The sequence below is a fragment of the Lactuca virosa genome, chromosome 7 (genome assembly GCF_052849685.1).
Source record: "Lactuca virosa cultivar CGN04683 chromosome 7, Lactuca_virosa_CGN04683_v6, whole genome shotgun sequence".
Lineage (NCBI taxonomy): Eukaryota > Viridiplantae > Streptophyta > Magnoliopsida > Asterales > Asteraceae > Lactuca > Lactuca virosa.
In genome coordinates, this window is record NC_136432.1 from 77,074,402 (window position 1) to 77,097,478 (window position 23,077).

At 37.8% G+C, this 23,077-nt stretch overlaps 1 protein-coding gene across 1 annotated transcript; it reads right to left on the reverse strand.

Annotated features, from left to right (window-relative positions):
* Positions 1 to 15,901: 15,901 nt before the first annotated feature.
* Positions 15,902 to 17,479, reverse strand: LOC145126816 (uncharacterized). Its single transcript, XM_079062105.1, has 2 exons — positions 17,053 to 17,479; positions 15,902 to 16,971 (listed from the first exon to the last, which is right to left on the reverse strand). The coding sequence occupies exons 1-2, from the start codon at positions 17,477 to 17,479 to the stop codon at positions 15,902 to 15,904; spliced, it is 1,497 nt and encodes a 498-aa protein (XP_078918231.1).
* Between the last annotated feature and the right edge of the window lie 5,598 nt (positions 17,480 to 23,077).

Genomic DNA, 23,077 nt, shown 5'->3' on the forward strand with positions numbered 1-23,077 from the left:
GGAGGGACATACAGTCTGTCTTTGTTGAACCGGGGTGAGGAATCCATTGCGGTAGGATATCCATTTGACCAACCCCAATTGTATGTATTGTCCACGGTTCCATTGTTCACCAAATTTTCAATAGCTTCACTTTCATTAAACAATTTTTCAATTAAGATATTTAAGCGTACAATTTCACTCTGAGCTAAATCTCTCTGATTCAAAGCTATCTCTAATTGGGTTTCACTTAACATTCTTGCATCTTTTTCTAACTCTAGGTCCTTCTCTAACATAGCCATCTTAAGTCTTTTGTTATCTAGTCGTCCTCTTACGTGGAACATCTCTTGGGACGCAATGTTCTTTTCATCTAAGGCTTTGTTATAGTCTGAAAGGACGGCAGCACACGTGTCATTAAGATCATCTATGTAGGGTTGACAGTCATGCATGCTATAATTTAGAGTTTGGATCATGAGTTTTACCTGTTCGACGATGCTTAGAGTTCCATCTTTTGCCATGTAGCAGTAGTTCTTGTTCAGCGTTGTAGAACCATCATCATCCGCAGTGGCCAACATGCAGATTTTCCCTTTTCCTTTGACATTGCTGATGGCTTCATCTTCGTCTCCGGATGACCAAACTTGATGGTCTCTTTTGACATGGGCCACATATGCCCTTTCCTTTTCCGCCTTTTCTTTGTCTTCCAGTTCTTGAGCCATTCTAAGGTAGAAGGCTCGGTCTTTTACTACATTGGCCTTACAATCTCTTGCAAAGTGATTCTCTTTGTTGCATTTGTGACAAATTACAACATCAGTCTTGTCTTCTGAGAGAGTACCGGAGTCAGTGGTTTGAGGAGACTGCGGTACCTCCTTTGGTTGATTATTTTGAGATTGCGGTGGTGGATGAGAACTTTTGGGATATCGAGAGTGGTTATTCTGGGAACCGAAGTTATGGTTGAATGGAGGTTTGTTGAACTGCTGATTCTTGCGGAAGGAAGGAGGTGGTAGACGGTTGAACTGTTGGCTAACCAGAGCAATAGCCTTCTGAAATTCTTCTTCATCATCATACTCTGAATCAGCTTGGTATGACTGTGGTGGAGTGTCATACGAGGAAGAGTAAGGTGACTGCGGTGGAGTTTGTGCTATGAGAGCAAGTGGTCCTCCAAAGTCAGCACAATCGTTGAGTACGGTGGATTCTTGTGCTTGCAGCTCTCCATAGAGCTTGTAGAGTGACAAAGAGTGAATCTTTCTATCGCCTTGGACTATCATCTTAGCCATAGTCCAATGTCTTCCCAAACCATTAAGAAACTGAAGATTGGTTTCATGGTTACTGCGGATGGTGCCCGCATTGGATAACTTGGTGACTATCAGGTTGAACCTTTTGAAGGAGTCTTCCAAACTTTCAGCAGTATGAGCTTTGAAGTTGTTGAACTCATTGAGTGCGGTAGTAAGCTTCTTGTCTTGTGCTTGTTCTGATCCTTCGTACAAATTCTTGAGAACTTCCCAGATCTCTTTTGCTGATTTGCAATTTATGATAATATCGAAGTTGTCAGGAGCAACTCCACAGGAGATTTCATAAAAAGCAACAGCATCATTTTCCATTTTATCGAGATCATCCTCGGTGGGACGGCTCATGACTGGTTGACCTCCTCCTAATCTGGTTGTAGCGCCGTCGGTTTGAACATGTGTAAGTACTGGGACATGTGGTCCTTCTTCTACGGATCGCCATACATCTCTACCAAGTCTTCTCAAGTACCTTTCCATTCTTTATGACCAGTGATGATATTCATTTGCTACCAGTATTGGGGCTCGGTTAGAACCACCAACACTGTTGGAAACATTCAGAGATAACGATTGAGCCATTTTGAAGTTGTTTTTTTTTTAGATATGAGCTTAAGTGGTATAGAAAGCCTTTTGAAAAATCAGAGTTCCATTTTCAAAAAGCAACCACTATGGCTCTGATACCAATTGTTGAGAGAAAAACTTAGAGATACAATTGAACAAAACGTTAGAACAACTATATTGCGGAATAGTTAATATCAAAGGATCTGAAAGCTCAACAATAATATTAATAAGTTAGAGTTAAATAGTTAGAGAGTTAGTTGCGGAAATGTAAAGAAATAGAAATGACTACAATTGTTATATCAAGAAAACACACAAGTTGATTCATAACAAGGAATGCATTCAAACCGAGTTAATAAGGTAGATCAAACTTGGTGATTAAGTCTCAAAGACTTGCTCCGAAGAGAGGTTATAATCAGTTATGTTCCAGTAACAAGTAAGAAGTGAAGAGTAGAAAGATAGAGAAATAGAGAAGATAACTTCAGAGAAATGTATTTAGAATTCATAAGTTATCTGTATTGGATACAAGAGAATAAGTCTCTATTTATAGAAACTCAGAAGTGCACTAGATTACATCTCTATACGTAGCCATGCAAGGCGTACTGGATAATAGAGTGTATTACAATAAAGACAAATGAAGTAATCTAGCTAAGTTGACTGCGGTAGCAAGAGTCCGGTTGCGGTTGCGGTTGCGGTTGCTGATGAAAAGACTGACTGCGGGTGCTGAAGTGGCTGCGGTAGCAAAGTTCAAGAGGGTCACTTTCATGATTTAACAGCATTAGTCATTATTTATGTATTATGACTATTTGGTTATTATATAGCTTCTATATGGTTGTTTGACATGAAATTGTAACTCACACGCTATCTAACACTTTTGGAAATGTCTTTTTAAGGGGTCAAGTTTTCATATGATATGACTTTAATTTGTAACATATTTCTTTTGAAATTTTATATTTTTAGTGTATGAAATATGGAGTGTTACACATACTGAAAGGACCAAAACTAAAATTTACTAATCATTTTAATCAACATACTTGTAATTAGAATTTAGTGCAACCAACAACAAGAATGTTGGTAGTGTAACTATTATGACATTTAATAAATGGTTGACATTATGATGAGCACTTACTATGAACTCGGTTGGAAAGTAAGTATTTGTTAAGTAGTTTTGCACTTTGTATTAACTCAAAAGCACCTCTTTTGGTGGATAACAAAAATTATATTTTTTTGTATGTAAAATTCATACATGTAGAAATACACATTTCCCATAACCATGAGGAAGTTAGATGAATTAGTTTTTAGTTGATGTAAGAACTTTAGGAAAGAATATCTATGATAACTATTCTGACAATATTGATATTGATAGTATTTTGTTATCTTTTTGCCATGAAGGAATTTGCATTTTCATAAATCATATTTTGTTATGTAGGTTTTATACTTATTACTGTCTACAAGATTGAGTTTATTATTATTATTATTATTATTATTATTATTATTATTATTATTATTATGACTTCGTTGTATATTAAAAATATTAACCATATGATTTGATTGAAAAATGTATATTGTTTTTTTTAAAAAGGATTGGTTATTATATTTCAAAACATCATTATTTGTTAAATAAGGTTATGATTTCATTAAGCAACTGACCCATATTATTTCATATATCAAACATTGTTTATCTCATAATCTTGGCATTTAATGTCTTAATATAAGACACCAATGATCTTAATGATCTTACCTGAGTTATATACGTGAGGCGGTTGTTGAGATATAACTGCATTATACATGTTACATCCAACTCGGTTGTAAAAGCAAGTTGTATAATGTAGTCATCAATTAACCTTTCACATGACATGATTGATAAACAGTAACATAGATGCATATTTAACCAAATCATATAAATCACAAAGTACTATTGGAAAATTAGGGTACAATTCACATTCATTAGATTGTTAAATGGATAACATATTTCTCCTGTTTGGTGAAATTTGTGTTTTGAGTACCCATAGCATTCACATGAATGCAATCCAATCTAACTAAGTAATGCATCATTCAAAAGAGAATTCCTAGGGTTTTATTGTAACATCCTAAATTTCGAGTCCAAAAAAATTTCATTTTAATTAACGGATTATAAAACATTCATAAGAAAACTGCGTAACAATATATCATTTTGTGAATCAATGTATCATGTCTGAAAACTAAAAACATATAATAGCAACATGTCAGAGTACAATCCCAAAATATCTCAAGTGCGGAAAATCAATGCGTGTGTGTATGATGTGCCGCTACTGCGCCAGCTCTTTCCCCTTCGCTGAAGAGGTACCTGAAACCAAAACTGTAAACTGTAAGCACGAAGCTTAGTGAGTTCCCCCATCGCACCACACATATACAATACATACTGCCAGGAAGTTCTGGGGTGCCTGACTACCCAGGTCAAGCCATTATAGGGTGCTTGACTTACCCAGGTCAAGCCATTCTGGGGTGCTTGACTTACCCGTCGGTCTGTTTCACCCGACTACCGGGGACTATTTCACCCCTACCACTACTACATAACACACATATACTGCCAGGCAATTCTGGGGTGCCTGACTACCCAGGTCAAGACATTCTGAGGTGCTTGACTTACCCGTCGGTCCTTACGACCGACATCCGAGGACTATTTCACCTCCTACTACTACCATATTATATCATAGCATGAACATACTGTCAGGTAATTCTGGGGTGCCCGACCTACACTTCGGTCCTAACGACCGAACTTGGGGACTATTCTGTTGGATTAGGTGTCTAAGCCCATAACTATTATTGGTATATACTTGAATTGATAGCAGCACAGTCCTTTTGGGTTGCCCTCAACCTAGCAACTGGACAAGGAAATTATGAAAGGAGAGATATTAATTTATAAGATTAATAAATTAATATATATATAAATGATTTATTAATATGTTAATGGATTAATATATTAATTAGAAATCATTATCTTTAATTAATTGTTAGCCAGAAATTAATCAGAATTGATTTTGGGGTTAAAAGAATTAATTATAAGGTGCAGGGACTAGTTTGCAATTATCTAATAGTTGAGTGGAAGGCTCTAGAACCCCCTTGGAAGAGGGTGGACGAAATCTTTAGGGGAAACCCTAATAATTTCGTCCATAGGGGCTTGGATAAGGCCCTTGGGTTTGCTTAGGCCCTAAGCAAAGGATAACTAGGGTTTCCCTTAAACCCTAGATCCCTCAGCTATATAAGGAGCCTCCTGGTTCATGTTTTTGGTCACTCTTTTTTTTGAAGAAACCCTAAGGCCGAGATTTTGCATACTCCCTCTCCCCTCTCTCTTCTACTTTCCTTCTTGCTAGTTTGGGTGTGATTCCATTAGAGGCATTACACTTGTGGTGCTAAAGCTTCCAAGAATATGAAGATCAAGATCAAGGGAATATCAATTGTTTGCTATAACAATTGAAAGGTATGTAAACCCTAAACCCTAGTTTGTTAATTTCGAAATTAGCCTCTCTCCTCTAGGGTTCTTGTTTTGCAATTCAAAGTTGTATGTTCAATAGTTAAAACATAGATCCAAAGTAGGTTGCATGTGAACTTAGGAATTGTTTCTAGTTTATTTGTTTTACCTAAAACCCATCAGTGGTATCAAAGCCATTGTTGTTTTAAATTGAATTGCTACAATTGTTGAATTGCAAATTAGGGTTTATAGCTATTAAACCCTAAAGGCCAATTTTTCGATTTCTAGGGTTTTGGATCAAAGGTTTTTTTTCGAAAACCCTAGCCTCCAAAGAACCCTAATCGAAATTAGGGTTAGGGTTTTGAAAACCCTAGCCTCCTCCCTTATGAATTTCGAAATAAGCTAAGAGGATAACTAGGATTTCTTGTTTTTGGATAATTGTTACTTAATTAGATTAATTGGATAATTATCCTTACCCTATTTTTCGAAATTAGAGGGATAAGGATTAGGATTAAATTAATTGATTAATTTAATTAGATAATCCTTACAAGATTTAATAATTTGATTAATAGTTAATTAATAGATAAATATTAAATCTAGTTAATTGGTTTATTTAAATTTGAATTTAACAGCTTAAATTTCGAAATTTATATAAACCCTTGAAGTTTTAAAAAGTTTTAAAACACACCCTATATATATATTATAATTAAAGGTTTAATATTATATGTATAAGAATATGGTCAGTCAAATCGCTAGTATGCCTCATTCATGAAGCTGATCTATAAGGGGGGTATAAGGAAACTGCCTATAAAATGGTAGTTGAATGGGTGTCCACTCTCACCCACCGCTTCCTTGATTAGTGGAGGGTCGTTAGCAGAACGGATTTGATAGGACAACTACTTCTCATTAAAAGTATAATGATATTAAAAGTACTAGAACATTATTTTCAAAAATCCCAACTCTAGTTACTTTAGGAAAAATGTGAAAAGTATGCTAATCCATGAAATTGCACATTATGCTTTATTGGTCGTTAGTGGAGCGTGTGTGGTTAACCAGCACACTAAAAGGCACTAATAAAGAGTAGTAATGGGTATCTCATAATTGTCATTTTGATGGAGCGTGTGTGGTTTACCAGCACATCAATAATTAATGATAAAGACAATGAGGTTGCCAAGCACATTTGCATGGTTATTCACATCTTGTTTGTGATCCTCGGCATCCCAGTCACAAATAGAAGAGCATAATCTGAGATTAAAACATGCCATTGAATAGTTTCAATGTATCTCAAAAGAATTAGGAATTTCACTTCGTTTGTTTCGTCTAATGGTGGAATTGGTGAATCGTCATTCACCTACCTTTATGAAATTTGCACTTGGATCTCGGCATCCCATTTCTGAGTTGTGAATCTTCATAGTTGGATCCTAACCTTGATATTATATCTTTGGGTTATTTTATTAAGGTATCTTGAAATCTAACTAAAACTTTCTTTTTTCAGATGTCTACTCCTGGAAACATTTCTGCTTCGTCCTCCTCCAACCAAACTTCTCTTTGCTCAATATCTACTCCAAAGTCGTTATGGATGGCTCAAACTATAACGATTGGATGCGCAACATCAAGATGGCTCTTCGTTTCGAGAACAAAGAATATGTTCTTGAAAAGGAGCTCAAAGAGCTTGATGAGAATGAAGCTACTCCTGAAGATCTTGCTGCCTACAAGAAACATTACGATGATGCTACCAAAGTGGCATGCATCATGGTGGCAACTATGTCCCCAGAACTGCAGAGGTACTATGAGGACTACTGGCCTTTCGAGATGAACAAGGACCTTATGGAAAAGTACCATAAGCGAGCTCGTCAAGAAAAGTTCGAAGTAGTCAAGTCACTCATGGCTTGCAAGATGAAAGATGGGGAGTCGGTTGTGTCACATGTGCAAAGAATGCAACGCTACATAGAGCGTTTGGTCAAGCTCAATATTCACTTTGATGAGGAATTGGCCATTGACATGGTCTTGAACTCACTTCCTGAATGTTATGGTCAGTTTATTCTAACTTACCATTTGAACAATACTGAGCAGACCTTGGCCCAATTGCACAACTTGTTGCAGACAGCTGAGGCAGGGATGAAGGGTAAAAGTATACCCTCCACACCTACGAGTGCCCCTGTTTTGGCTATTGGACAGGGAAAGGGGAAAAAGAGGAAAGGTCCTCCCAAGCAAAACTGGAAGAGCAAGGCTCAAGCTGGGTCATCTAGTAATGGCCCAAAGGCTAAGCCCAATGGTTCCACTCCCCATGTTTCTAATCCAAAAGAGGCAGTTTGCTTTTACTGCAACCAAAAGGGGCATTGGAAGAGATCTTGCCCACAATATCTGCAAGATATCAAGGATGGCAAAGTGAAGCCATCTTCGGCAGGTATTTACACTATTTCTGCTAATAACTCATTATCTTCTCGTTCATGGGTCCTTGATACAGGATGTGGTTTTCATATCTGTTCTGATTTGCAGGGTCTAAAGGAAAGTGAGGAGATAGAGCGAGGAAGGATAAACCTGATCATGGGAAACAGAAAGTCTTCACCAGTAACCAAGATCGGAGTTTATCAGCTTCTGCTTAGTAATGATGTTAGATTAGATTTAATAAATTGTTGCTATTCGTCTGAGATGACGAGAAACATTATTTCATTTCATGCATTGTTCAAACAAGGTTTTACATATTCTTTTAATGATTTGAATGGTTCAATTTCTGTTTATAAGAATGGTGTTTTTATGTTTGAAGCTTTGCCTTGTAATGGTGTGTATGAAACAGTGACTTGTGTTGATAGCCTAGGAAATAGTGTACTTAATATTGACTTGTCTAATAGTGTAGACAAGGCATGCTTGTGGCATTGTCGTCTTGGACACATTAACAAGAAGCGCATAGCCCAACTCCAAAAGGATGGAGTGTTGGAATCATTTGACCTAAAGTCAGATGATATGTGTGAATCTTGTCTTTTGGGAAAGATGACAAAATCACCATTCACAGGGTCTTGTGAAAGAGGTGAAGGTCTGTTGGATCTCATACACACAGATGTGTGTGGGCCATTCAGATCAACTACAAGAGATGCTAATCGATTCTATGTGACTTTCACTGACGATTATAGCAGGTATGGATATATCTACTTGATCAAGCATAAGTCAGAAACTTTTGAAAAGTTCAAAGAGTTTAAGTATGAAGTCGAAAATCAATTGGGCAGAAAGATAAAGATACTTAGATCCGATAGAGGCGGGGAGTATCTTAGTATCGAGTTTAACGACTATCTGAAAGAATGTGGGATAGTCTCACAATTGACTCCTCCTAGGACACCACAGTTAAATGGTGTAGCTGAGAGGCGTAATCGAACCTTGTTAGACATGGTTCGTTCAATGATGAGTCGGGCTTCGCTTCCCATTCACTTCTGCGGGTGTGCCTTAGAGACAGCCGCCCACATCCTCAATCTTGTCCCTACAAAGAAGGTTGCCAAAACACCTCACGAAATGTGGACAGGGAAAGTTCCCTCGTTAGCACATATTAAAGTCTGGGGTTGTGAAGCTTTCGTAAGACGAGAGACTCACGACAAGCTAGCAGCTAGACGTGAGAAATGTGTTTTCATTGGTTACCCAAAGCAGTCTTTTGGATATTTGTTCTACAAGCCTAGTGAGAACGTGGTCTTTGTAGCACGAAGAGGAGTCTTTCTTGAAAGAGAGCTCATATTCAAAGAGGACAGTGGGAGCACTATTGACCTTGAAGAAATTCAAGAGTCAGCCAATGAAGGAACCTTAGATGACACTAGCACTCAACCAGAGGAAACAGTTCCTGTTGAACCAATCGATAACTCATTACCTCTTAGAAGATCCACTAGGGTGAGTGTGCCACCTGAGTTGTATGGTTTTCATATTACTTCAGATGGTGACACATTCATAAGTGACAGAACACTGGTAAACTTAGATGAACCAGTCACTTATAAGGAAGCAATGGCAGGCCCAGAGGATTCCAAGTGGAAGGAGGCAATGGACAGCGAGATTAAGTCCATGTATGACAACCAAGTTTGGAATTTGGTTGATAGTGCACCAGGTCGTAAGACAGTTGGGTGCAAATGGATCTTCAAGAAGAAGACAGACATGGATGGAAATGTGCACACATTCAAGGCTCGACTGGTTGCAAAAGGTTTCACTCAAACCCCAGGGGTTGACTATGATGAGACCTTCTCACCAGTAGCTAAGATTAAATCTATTAGGATATTGCTCGCCATAGCTGCCTTTCATGATTATGAAATCTGGCAGATGGATGTCAAAACTGCTTTCCTTAATGGGAAGTTGGCTGAAGATGTTTACATGAGTCAGCCAGAGGGTTTTGTTGATGCAAAGTTCCCCAATAGAGTGTGCAAGCTTGAGAAATCCATTTATGGATTGAAACAAGCATCTCGCAGTTGGAATCTTTGCTTCCATGAGAAAGTCAAAGAGTTTGGTTTCTCTAGAAGTGAAGATGAGTTATGTGTGTATATCAAGGCTAGTGGGAGTATAGTAACTTTTCTGGTGTTGTATGTCGATGACATATGACTCATTGGTAACGACGTTCCAACCTTGAAAGAAGTTAGGTCTTGGCTTGGAAAGTGTTTTGCCATGAAAGACCTTAGAGAAGCTGCCTATATTCTTTGGATTAGAATATTGAGAGATAGAAAGAAGAGACTAATTGGACTTAGTCAGAGCACATACTTGGATAAGGTACTAAAGAGGTTTAGTATGGAAAATTCCAAGAAGGGAGAGCTACCTATCCAGAGCAATACCAAATTGAGTAAGACTCAATGACCGAGTATAGATGTTGAAATAGATGACATGAGTCGTGTACCTTATGCTTCCGCTGTCGGATCGATCATGTACGCTATGACATGTACTCGCCCTGATGTGGCATTTGCTTTGAGCATGGTCAGTCGCTATCAGGGAAACCCAGGTAGAGCTCATTGGATAGCAGTTAAGAATATACTCAAGTATTTGCGAAGGACAAAGGACTGGGTTCTTGTGCTTGGTGGCAGTGATACTTTGAGAGTAGATGGTTACAGTGATGCCAGCTTTCAGACGGATAGAGATAACTTCCGTTCTCAGTCGGGTTGGGTATTTTTACTGAATGGAGGAGCAGTTACTTGGAAGAGTTCCAAGCAAAATACGGTGGCTGATTCTACTTGTGAATCAGAGTACATAGCAGCAAGTGAAGCGTCGAAAGAAGCAGCTTGGTTGAGGAACTTCATCGGGGATCTCGGAGTTGTTCCAACCATCCAGGAGCCTATGGAACTGTTCTGCGATAATGAAGGAGCAGTTGCCTTGACAAAGGAACCGAGAGATCATGGTAAGACCAGACATATCGACAGAAAGTACCATTTCATCAGACATAGAGTAGAAGAAGGCCATCTTATAGTAAAGAGGGTGTCATCTGAAGATAACCCAGCAGATCCTCTCACAAAGGGTGTGAGTAGGGCTAAGCATATTCAGCATGCTCGAAGCATAGGACTGAAAGATGATATTAGTTTTAGTAGTTAGATTAGTTTTTGAAACTTGTAACAAAGTAAATGTAATTGACTTTTGGTGATTAAATAATAAAGTATTATTTATAAGTTTGGCTACTACCTTTTGTCAATTGTTTATTATTGTGTTTCATTTTTGCATGTTTTACTTCCTGAATAATGAGATTATTCAAACTCCACAGTCGCTCGTACTCTTGGAAGTAAGTAGTGAATTACGACTGTCATGAATTGGATTGCAGATTGTCTAAGGATAGACATGGCAATAGAATTGCTGCAATGTTCATGAGTACTCAGAAATTGAGATTTGAGTATTGGATAAACCCTCGCTCAGAGTATCACTTCATGGAATTCATCACGAGTAATATTGAGACGATAATATCTTATAATCTTGAAACGAAGATATATGAGTTGTAATTTACAAAGTCGGTTATACATTGGTGATACGAAACCGCATCAGTAACTTGGTGTTATAAAACGAATTGTCATGTATAATTTGATGAGTAAAAGATACAAGCATATGAGTCAACGTTTATTCGTTCCTTTTGCCCTAACAGGAAAAGCGATATCTGTGGGCCCCTCGATGATTTGGTGTTGACTTATGTGCTGGGCCCAGCCAGGACTAAATTGATGTGTTCGATTAGAAGTCCTACATCATCACAAATCAGGAATCGGGAAACATAGATTCTGGACAAACAGATTGATTACATTCCATGTCTTTTGTCTGGGGATATCAAGCAGAACGAAGGGTTATATGATCACTTATCTTAGGACACGTAACTGACTGGGTCAGAGTTCGGCAGCAGCTTTTGGAAGCTACAATTTGCTGGTCAAATTTAGAAGGCATACTAGCAATTATAGTTACAGACTTATCCAAGTGGGAGACTGTTGGATTAGGTGTCTAAGCCCATAACTATAATTGGTATATACTTTAATTGATAGCAGCACAGTCCTTTTGGGTTGCCCTCAACCTAGCAACTGGACAAGGAAATTATGAAAGGAGAGATGTTAATTTTTAAGATTAATAAATTAATATATATATAAATGATTTATTAATATGTTAATGGATTAATATATTAATTAGAAATCATTATGTTTAATTAATTGTTAGCCAGAAATTAATCAGAATTGATTTTGGGGTAAAAATAATTAATTATAAGGTGTAGGGACTAGTTTGCAATTATCTAATAGTTGAGTGGAAGGCTCTAGAACCCCCTTGGAAGAGGGTGGACGAAATCTTTAGGGGAAACCCTAATAATTTCGTCCATAGGGGCTTGGATAAGGCCCTTGGGTTTGCTTAGGCCCTAAGCAAAGGATAACTAGGGTTTCCCTTAAACCCTAGATCCCTCAGCTATATAAGGAGCCTCCTGGTTCATGTTTTTGGTCACTCTTTTTTTTGAAGAAACCCTAAGGCCGAGATTTTGCATACTCCCTCTCCCCTCTCTCTTCTACTTTCCTTCTTGCTAGTTTGGGTGTGATTCCATTAGAGGCATTACACTTGTGGTGCTAAAGCTTCCAAGAAGATCAAGATCAAGATCAAGGGAATATCAATTGTTTGCTATAACAATTGAAAGGTATGTAAACCCTAAACCCTAGTTTGTTAATTTCGAAATTAGCCTCTCTCCTCTAGGGTTCTTGTTTTGCAATTCAAAGTTGTATGTTCAATAGTTAAAACATAGATCCAAAGTAGGTTGCATGTGATCTTAGGAATTGTTTCTAGTTTATTTGTTTTACCTAAAACCCATCATATTCTCCACCTACTAACACTATCACATATAACATATAGCATATCAAGCTAGCACATAAACATATCAGGTAGTAGCAACCCTAGATGAATGTCACAAAGACAATCATCTAACATACAACTCCTACTGGTGGGCCGATATTGTGGCCGTAGACCCACCGCTACTGAAAGGTAACTGTTTGGCTGTCAAACCAACAAATAATGGGATAAAATAATATTAATAAAGCTCAAGTCACTGCTATTTCTTATACTAAAGATAGTTTAGAGTAAGCAGGGTCGGTCCACATGAATACAGGACTTCTTATCTTCCCATATTTTCACACATAATACAAATAATATTAAAATGGGGGATTGTGTTTGAACTAGATTTAAACTTCATAAATAAACAAGATTGTTAACAGAATTTAGTAAAAGAAATACATTTCCGATTCTGATTCTTATACATGTATTATGTTGAAAGATGCAAAATGAATATGATTATGTTCTATCTAGGTTGGTAATTTAGATACTAATAAACTCTAATATCCAAGTTGACAAAAATTGTTTTATTCAAAACATGTTCTTCAAATAAAACTTCATTTAATTGATTTAATTCAAATAAGCTCTTTCATCAAATCATTAAATGACTTTAAGTTCTTATTAAGTTCTTGCAACAATTACCAACAATATTCAATATTCCTTATAAGCTTGGGATTATGAACATTTAATCTTTGATTACACTCACTTTGATTTAATTACAATCAATTAAGTGCATGTTACTAACATCAAATCATAAAACATATACGAATTTTACAATTTGATTAACTAGATTGATAAAAACCCTAATTCATTGATCAAGTGAAAAAGAGAATAAACCAAACACATGATTAAGATCAAATCACAGATTACTAGATGTTAAACACAAATCAAGTTCAAGTTACAACCTAACAACACATACTTAAGAATTCAGATTCGAAAATGATAATGAAATCAACCACACATGTCTAGGTTAAACTACAAATCAAACAAGTTTAAACTTCAAATTGACTTACAAAAAGGAAATTAAAGTGTTTCCAAGTGTTAATCTACTTCCAAAAGTTCTGAAAATCGCCTTCTCTCTGCCCAAAATCCGACCTAACTTCCAAAAAAACCGATTGTCTGAATTATATGAGAGTAAAACTACTTTAAAAACTGTCGAGACGTTTACACGGCCCGTGTAAATTAAAGGGTGCAATTTACACGACCGTGTAAACAAGAAAAGTAGAATGCTCAATCCTTCTAGGCCTTCGAAGTAGAATGCTCTTGTATATGCGTTTACACGGCCCGTGTAAATTATAAGCTATCATTTACACGGCCGTGTAAATACTTGTGAAGCCAAATTCTTTATTTCTTCATTCTCTCTCTTCAAGATCCAACCTTCAAAAGTCCCTGAAATATCATAAAAGTGTGTGAATGGAATTGCATCATGAAAAATCCCAAAAAATATGCAAAATGCATGAGTTTAAACCTAAATGCAATGCACTTTTATGAACTAAAACTACAAAATGAATGCATGAAATGCACCTAACAGTAACTCACCTCAAACGAGTAGCTGCTGATAATCTGTGCGGGGAATCCCTGACTGCTGCTGCTCCGGAAATCCTCCGGCTATAATCCCCACAAAACACTTAATCAGAATCTGATATCTACCCCTTAGGGTAAAATGACTATTTTACCCCAGACCAAGTCCAAGTCAAAGTCAAATTCAACTTCCAGTTGACCCGACTCTCCGAGTTGGGTCGTCAACTCGTCGAGTCCCTATTTCTGTAACTGTCCTCATCCACGTCCCTACTCGTCGAGTTTAGCAACGACTCGACGAGTTCTCCTTCTAACACAACCTCGGATGAACCTTCTTCCGACTCGCCGAGCGGTATGAACACTCGTTGAGTCCATCTTCATCCTAAGAACACGTCCTGTCCTCGACTCGCCGAGTTGTATGAACAACTCGTCGAGTTCATCTTCAAGAGTTGGGAGATTACCTTGGACTCGCCGAGTCTGCTCGTGCACTCGTCGAGTCCTATGAACTCCAGGACTATGGCTTATCCCAATACGTTTGGGTCACTCCCTTGGACCCTCTAAAACCTTTCTTTCACTCAACTGGTTCCCATGAACCATAACATAAAAAGGGAAGTCTAACCATGGACTCGCCGAGTCCCAAGAACGACTCGCCGAGTCGATGCAGTCCAAGTCTTATTTCTTCGATTTCTGGAGTGCAACTCTTGTCCAAATGATAGATCTAGGTCCCTAAACTCAATCTAGCACGTAAAGTTACAAACTTTACGTGCATGCATGGGACTTTGAGCCTAAAATGCCCAAAAAGAAGCTCTTAAGATGCATGGGACCTTCCATGGGTGCAAAAGCAACCCCTACCTGCCTTGTGACCCTTCGATGGACCTAGATCCGAAGCTTCAACCCCCAACCATGCTTGCAATCATGGTTGGTTACCAAGAATGGCTTATAAAAGCCCTAAATCTCCCCAAAAAGGGATCTAACAAAAGAACAAGCAAGGTATAGACTTTATACCTTCTGAGAACAGCAAATGATGCACCAAACTAGAATCCTTCAGTCTCCTCTTGATCCTTCTATGCTCTTCCTTCTTCCTTGTGATCAAAATCCACAAAATCACTCAAAAGCCTTGAATCTTGCACCAAAACACTTAGGGTTTGCTAGGGAGGGTTTCTGGGAGCAATAGGGACGAGTGGGGGCTGAATGAGATGATTAAATAGGGTGCAAACCCTCAGATTAGGGTTTTTGTCCAGACAGAGCCTACTCGTCGAGTCCAGGATCCGACTCGACGAGTCCCATACTTAAACCCCGCGTTCTATCCCGCTTCTACTCGGCGAGTTGGGCCATCAACTCGCCGAGTCCCAGGCCAAAAATGTAAAATTACATAAATGAATTAAATACCAGGAACCAGGTGCTACATTTATTCAGGGTAATCAACAAAAATCCAGTGCTCATGAATATGAAGGTCTTATGAAGTATAATAAGGGTATCTAGGCTGCCAAGGACAATACCAAACAAATGCAATGCACCTCAATCATTTAAAAAGAAACGTCAAATGCAACACAAAAAATTAAATTCGAAAAATTAATATATAGGCGAATATAATAGTTTGTCTCATGAAACTAACGCACAAGTATCTAGATTAGATCACATGAGATCATATTTAAACCCACATAATGCATAAAGTGACAACAACTTTAGCATGGAGAAACTCAAGATCAAATGGAGATAGGCCTTTATAGCGAATGATCCTAAAAAAATCACACAACTCAATTATAACTGAGACTACATGATCTCGCAAGCTTTCACGTAATGCAGTAGGTAAGTACTCTTGCATCAACATATGTCAGTCATAGCTTTTTAGCCCAATTAGTTTCTTGTCTTTAAGTTGCACACATCGAGATATGTTGGATGAAAATTCATCTGGAGGCTTAATTGACTTAAGGGTTTTCAGGAACCTAGATTTCTCAGTCCGAGTCATTGGATAACATGCTTTCGGCAAGAAAGCAGTATTGCTTCTTGGTCGCTTCTTTGGATGTAATTCTTTTCTTATGCCAAGTAGTTTTAGATAAAGTCTTGCTTTATAATTATCTTTCGATTTCTTATCTTGATCCAAAAAAGTGCCCGTAAAATTTTCAGAAACATTATTTTCTATGTGCATCAGATCAAGATTGTGACGTAACAACAAATGTTTCCAATATGGCAACATAAACAAAATACTTTTCTTTTTCCAAGGACAATCATCAACACATTGGACAAGAAATTCATTATCACCTAATTGTTGGAGAACATCCTCACCAGTAACAGGATTAGGAGCTTCTCTTACCTCTGTTTTTTCAACAAAGGATCTAGTGTCTTTACGCCAATGGTGATCAACCGGAAGCCATCTTCTATGACACATATAACACCACTTTTTTCCTTCGGGTAGCCATCTAGATATAGTTTCAAACCCACACACAGGACAAGCACGTTTTCCCTTGGTACTCCACCCAAACAAGTTAGCATAACCAGGAAAGTCAGATATTATACAAAAAATTGATGCCTTTAATTGAAAATTTTCTTTCCTTGATGCATCAAATGTATCAACTCCCACCTCCCACAACTCCTTCAATTCTTTTATTAAAGGTTGCATGTAGACATCTATCTTGTTTCCAGGACTTGATGGACCATGTATGATTAAAGAAAGAATGAAGTTAGGTTGTTTCATAACCAACCATGGTGGTAAATTATAAGGAATAAGGATGACTGGCCAAATACTATGTGTTGTGTTCATTGTCCTAAATGGATTGAAACCATCACTTGCAAGTGCTAAACGAACATTGCGAGAATCACTTGTAAATTCAGGATACTTCCTATCAAAATCATTCCAAGCTAAAGCATCAACAGGATGTCGTAGTTTTCCATCGTTAACACGTTCTGCATGATGTCACTTCATAAGGTTAGCTGTCTTCGATGAAATGAACAATCTCTGAAGTCTAGGCTTTAAAGGGAACCAACGTAATATTTTTGATGCCTTCTTCTTTATTGGACTCATTTCATTAGATGAATTATCTTCAGGAACTATCCATCTAGACGATCCACAAATAGAACAATATTCATCTTTCTCTTTATCCTCCCAGAACAACATGCAACCATTAGGACATGAATGGATTTTTTCATATCCAAGTCCTAGTCTTGACATCATTTTTTTCACTTGTTGAGTTGTTTTAGGCAACAAGTTTCCTTCAGGTAACAAATCTGTTAAAAACTCTAGCAGCATGGAAAAGGATTTATTACTCCACCCATTAAGACACTTCAGATGGTATAAATGAACAACACATGATAATTTGTTGTATTTGGAATTCAGATAAACCTTTTCTTCAGCTTCCTTAAATAGATCATGAAATTTACTTCTTACATTGTTCGCCTCTTGACCATTATTCATATTATACTCGCTTGGTTCTACTTGGTTTCTGTTGGATTAGGTGTCTAAGCCCATAACTATAATTGGTATGTACTTGAATTGATAGCAGCACAATCCTTTTGGGTTGCCCTCAAACCTAGCAACTAGACAAGGAAATTATGAAAGGAGAGATATTAATTTATAAGATTAATAAATTAATATAAATGATTTATTAATATGTTAAAAAATTAATATATTAATTAGAAATCATTATGTTTAATTAATTGTTAGCCAAAAATTAATCAAAATTAATTTTGGGGTTAAAAGTATTATTATAAAGTGCAGGGACTAGTTTGCAATTATCTAATAGTTGAGTGGAAGGCTCCAGAACCTCCTTGGAAGGAGGTGGACGAAATCTATAGGGGAAACCCTAAGGATTTCGTCCAAGGGGCTTTGGATAAGGCCTTTGGGTTAGCTTAGGCCCTAGGCAAAGGAGTATTAGGGTTTTCCCTAAACCCTAGATCCCTCAGTTATATAAGGAGCCTCCCAGCTCCTAAAATCGGCCACTCCTACCTTGGAAGAAACCCTAGGCCGATTTTGCATACCCTACCCTCTCTCCTTCAAGTTTCCTTCTTGCTAGTTCTTGGGTGTGATTCCATTAGAGGCATTACATTTGTGGTGCTAGGCTTCCAAGAATATCAAGTTCAAGAGGATTAACAATTGTTTGCTATAACAATTGAAAGGTATGTAATTCTGAAACCCTAGTTTGTTAATTTCGAAATTAGCCTCTCTCCTCTAGGGTTCTTGTTTGCAATTCAAAGTTATATGTTCAATAGTTAAAACATAGATCCAAAGTAGGTTGCATGTGAACTTAGGAATTGTTTTTCTAGTTTATTTGTTTTACCTAAAACCCATCAGTGGTATCAGAGCCATTGTTTGTTTTAAATTGAATTGCAAATTAGGGTTTATAGCCATTAAACCCTAAAGGCCAAAATTTCCGTTTTTAGGGTTTTTGGTTCAAAGGGTTTTTCGAAAAACCCTAGCCTCCATGAACCCTAATCGAAATTAGGGTTAGGGTTTTGGAAAACCCTAGCCTCCTCCCTTGAATTTCGAAATTTGCTTGTTATTTTAGGGTTTTATCTTATTTTGGATAATTATTGCCTAATTGGATAATTGAGAAAAATAAGGAAATTATCCTTTACCCTAATTTTCGAAATCTAGAGGGATAAGGATTAGGATTAAATTAATTGTTTAATTTGATTAGATAATCCTTACAAGATTTAATAGATTAATTAAAAGTTAATTAATAGATAATTATTAAATCTAGTTATTTGGTTTATTTTAAATTTAAATTAATAGTTTAATTTTTCGAAATTTATATATAAACCTTACAGTTTTAAAAAGTTTAAAACACACCTTATATATGTATTATAATTAAAAGTTTAATATTATATATGTATAAGAATATGGTCAGTCAAATCGCTAGTATGCCTCATTCACGAAGCTAGTCTATAAGGGGGTATAAGGAAACCGCCTATAAAATGGTAGTTAAATGGGTGTCCACTCTCACCCACCGCTTCCTTGATTAGTGGAGGGTCGTTAGCAGAACGGGTTTAATAGGACAACTACATCTCATTAAAAGTATAATGTTATTAAAGAAAGTACTAGAACATTATTTTACAAAATCCCAACTCTAGTTACTTTAGGAAAAATATGAAAAGTATGCTAATCCATGAAATTGCACATTCTGTTTTATTGGTCGTTAGTGGAGCGTGTGTGGTTAACCAGCACACTAAAAGGCACTAATAAAGAGTAGTAATGGGTATCTCATAATTGTCGTTTTGATGGAGCGTGTGTGGTTTACCAGCACATCAATAGTTAATGATAAAGACAATGAGGTTACCAAGCACATTTGCATGGTTATTCACATCTTGTTTGTGATCCTCGGCATCCCAGTCACAAATAGAAGAGCATAATCTGAGATTAAAACATGCCATTGAATAGTTTCAATGTATCTCAAAAGAATTAGGAATTTCACTTCGTTTATTTCGTCTAATGGTGGAATTGGTGAATCGTCATTCACCTACCTTTATGAAATTTACACTTGGATCTCGGCATCCCATTTCTAAGTTGTGAATCTTCATAGTTGGATCCTAACCTTAACATTATATCTTTGGGTTATTATATTGAGGTATCTTGAGATCTAACTAAAACTTTCTTTCTTTTCAGATGTCTACTCCTGGAAACACTTCTGCTTCATCATCCTCCAACTACAACTTCTCTTTGCTCAACATTTGCTCCAAAGTCGTTATGGATGGCTCTAACTATAACGATTGGATGCGCAACATCAAGATGGCGCTTCGTTTTGAGGACAAAGAATATGTCCTTGAAAAGGAGCTCAAAGAGCTTGATGAGTCTAAAGCTACTCCTGAAGAATATGCTGCCTACAAGAAACATTATGATGATGCTACCAAAGTGGCATGCATCATGGTCGCGACCATGTCCCCAGAACTGCAGAGGTACTATGAGGACTACTGGCCCTTTGAGATGAACAAGGACCTTATGGAAAAGTACCATAAGCGAGCTCGTCAAGAAAAGTTTGAAGTAGTCAAGTCACTCATGGCTTGCAAGATGAAAGAAGGGGAGTCGGTTGTGTCTCATGTGGAAAGAATGCAACGCTACATAGAGCGTTTGGTCAAGCTCAACATTCACTTTGATGAGGAATTGGCCATTGACATGGTCTTGAACTCATTACCTGATTGTTATGGTCAGTTTATTCTAACTTACCATTTGAACAACACTGAGCAGACACTGGCCCAATTGCACAACTTGTTGCAGACAGTTGAAGCAGGGATGAAGGGTAAAAGTATAGCCTCCACTCCTGCAAGTGCCTCTGTCTTGGCTATTGGACATGGAAAGGGGAAAAAGAGGAAAGGTCCTCCTAAGCAAAACTGGAAGAACAAGGTTCAAGCTGGGTCATCTAGTAATGGCCCAAAGGCTAAGCCCAATGCTACCATTCCCCATGTTTCTGATCCAAAAGATGCAGATTGCTTTTATTGCAATGACAAAGCGCACTGGAAGAGAAGCTGCCCAAAATATCTGCAGGATATCAAAGATGGCAAAGTGAAGCCATCTTCAGCAGGTATTTACACTATTTCTTCTAATAACTCATTATCTTCTCGTTCATGGGTCCTTGATACAGGATGTGGTTTTCACATCTGTTCTGATTTACAGGGGCTAAAAGAAAGTGAGGAGATAGAGCGAGGAAGGATAAACTTGATCGTGGGAAACAAGAAGTCTTCACCAGTGACCAAGATCGAAGTTTATCAACTTTTGCTTAGTAATGATGTTAGATTAGATTTATTAAATTGTTGCTATTTGTCTGAGATGACGAGAAACATTATTTCATTTCATGCATTGTTCAGACAAGGTTTTAAATATTATTTTAATGATTTGAATGGTTCAATTTCTGTTTATAAGAATGGTGTTTTTGTATTTGAAGCTTTACCTTGTGATGGTGTGTATGAAACAGTGACTTGTGTTGATAACTTAGGAAATAGTGTATTTAATATTGACTTGTCTAATAGTGTAGACAAGGCATGCTTATGGCATTGTCGTCTTGGACACATTAACAAGAAACGCATAGCCCAACTCCAAAAGGATGGAGTGTTGGAATCATTTGACCTAAAATCAGATGATATGTGTGAATCTTGTCTTTTGGGAAAGATGACAAAATCACCATTCACAGGGTCTTGTGAAAGAGGTGAAGGTCTGTTGGATCTCATACACACAGATGTGTATGGGCCCTTCAGATCAACTACAAGGGATGCTAATCGATTCTATGTGACTTTCACTGATGATTATAGCAGATAAAGGTACTTAGATCCGATAGAGGCGGGGAGTATCTTAGTATCGAGTTCAACGACTATCTGAAAGAATGTGGGATAGTCTCACAATTAACTCCTCCTAGGACACCACAGTTAAATGGTGTAGCTGACAGGCGTAATCGAACCTTGTTAGACATGGTTCGTTCTATGATGAGTCGTGCTTCGCTTCCTATTCACTTCTGGGGGTATGCATTAGAGACAGTCGCCCACATCCTCAATCTTGTCCCTACAAAGAAGGTTGCCAAAACACCTCACGAAATGTGGACGGGGAAAGTTCCCACGTTAGCACATATTAAAGTTTGGGGTTGTGAAGCTTTCATAAGACGGGAGACTCACGACAAGCTAGCAGCTAGAAGTGAGAAATGTGTTTTCATTGGTTACCCAAAGCAGTCTTTTGGATATTTGTTCTACAGACCTAGTGAAAACGTGGTCTTTGTAGCACGAAGAGGAGTCTTTCTAGAAAGAGAGCTCATATTCAAAGAGGACAGTGGGAGCACCATAGACCTTGAAGAAATTCAAGAGTTGGCCAATGAAGGAACCTTAGATGACACTAGCACTCAACCAGAGGAAACAGTTCATGTTGAACCAGTTGATAACTCATTACCTCTTCGAAGATCCACTAGGGTGAGTGTGCCACCTGAGTTGTATGGTTTTCATATTACTTCAGATGGTGACACATTCATCAGTGATAGGACACTGGTAAATTTAGATGAACCAGTTACTTATAAGGAAGCAATGGCAGGCCCAGAGGCTTCCAAGTGGATAGCGGCAATGGAAAGCGAGATTAAGTCCATGTATGACAACCAAGTTTGGAATTTGGTTGAAAGTGCACCAGGTTACGACAGTTGGGTGCAAATGGATCATCAAGAAGAAGACAGACATGGATGGAAATGTGCACACATTCAAGGCTCGACTGGTTGCAAAAGGTTTCACTCAAACCCCAGGGTTTGACTATGATGAGACCTTTTTGCCAGTAGCCAAGATTAAATCCATTAGGATATTGCTCGCCATAGCTGCCTTTCATGACTATGAAATCTGGCAGATGGATGTCAAGACTGCTTTCCTTAACGGGAAGTAGGCTGAGGATGTTTACATGAATCAGCCAGAGGGTTTTGTTGATGCAAAGTTTCCCAATAGAGTGTGCAAGCTTGAGAAATCCATTTATGGATTGAAACAAGCATCTCGCAGCTGGAATCTTTTCTTCCATGAGAAAGTCAAAGAGTTTGGTTTCTCTAGAAGTGAAGATGAGTTTTGTGTGTATATCAAGGCTAGTGGGAGTATAGTAACTTTTCTGGTGTTATATGTCGATGACATATTACTCATTGGTAACGACATTCCAACCTTGAAAGAAGTTAAGTCTTGGCTTGGAAAGTGTTTTTCCATGAAAGACCTTGGAGAAGCTGCCTATATTCTTGGGATTAGAATATTGAGAGATAGAAAGAAGAGACTAATTGCACTTAGTCAGAGCACATACTTGGATAAGGTACTAAAGAGGTTTAGTATGGAAAATTCCAAGAAGGGAGAGCTACCTATCCAGAGCAATACCAAATTGAGTAAGACTCAATGCCCGAGTACAGATGAGGAAATAGATGACATGAGTCATGTACCTTATGCTTCCGCTGTCGGATCGATCATGTATGCTATGACATGTACTCGCCCTGATGTGGCATTTGCTTTGAGCATGGTCAGTCGCTATCAGGGAAACCCAGGTAGAGCTCATTGGATAGCGGTTAAGAATATACTCAAGTATTTG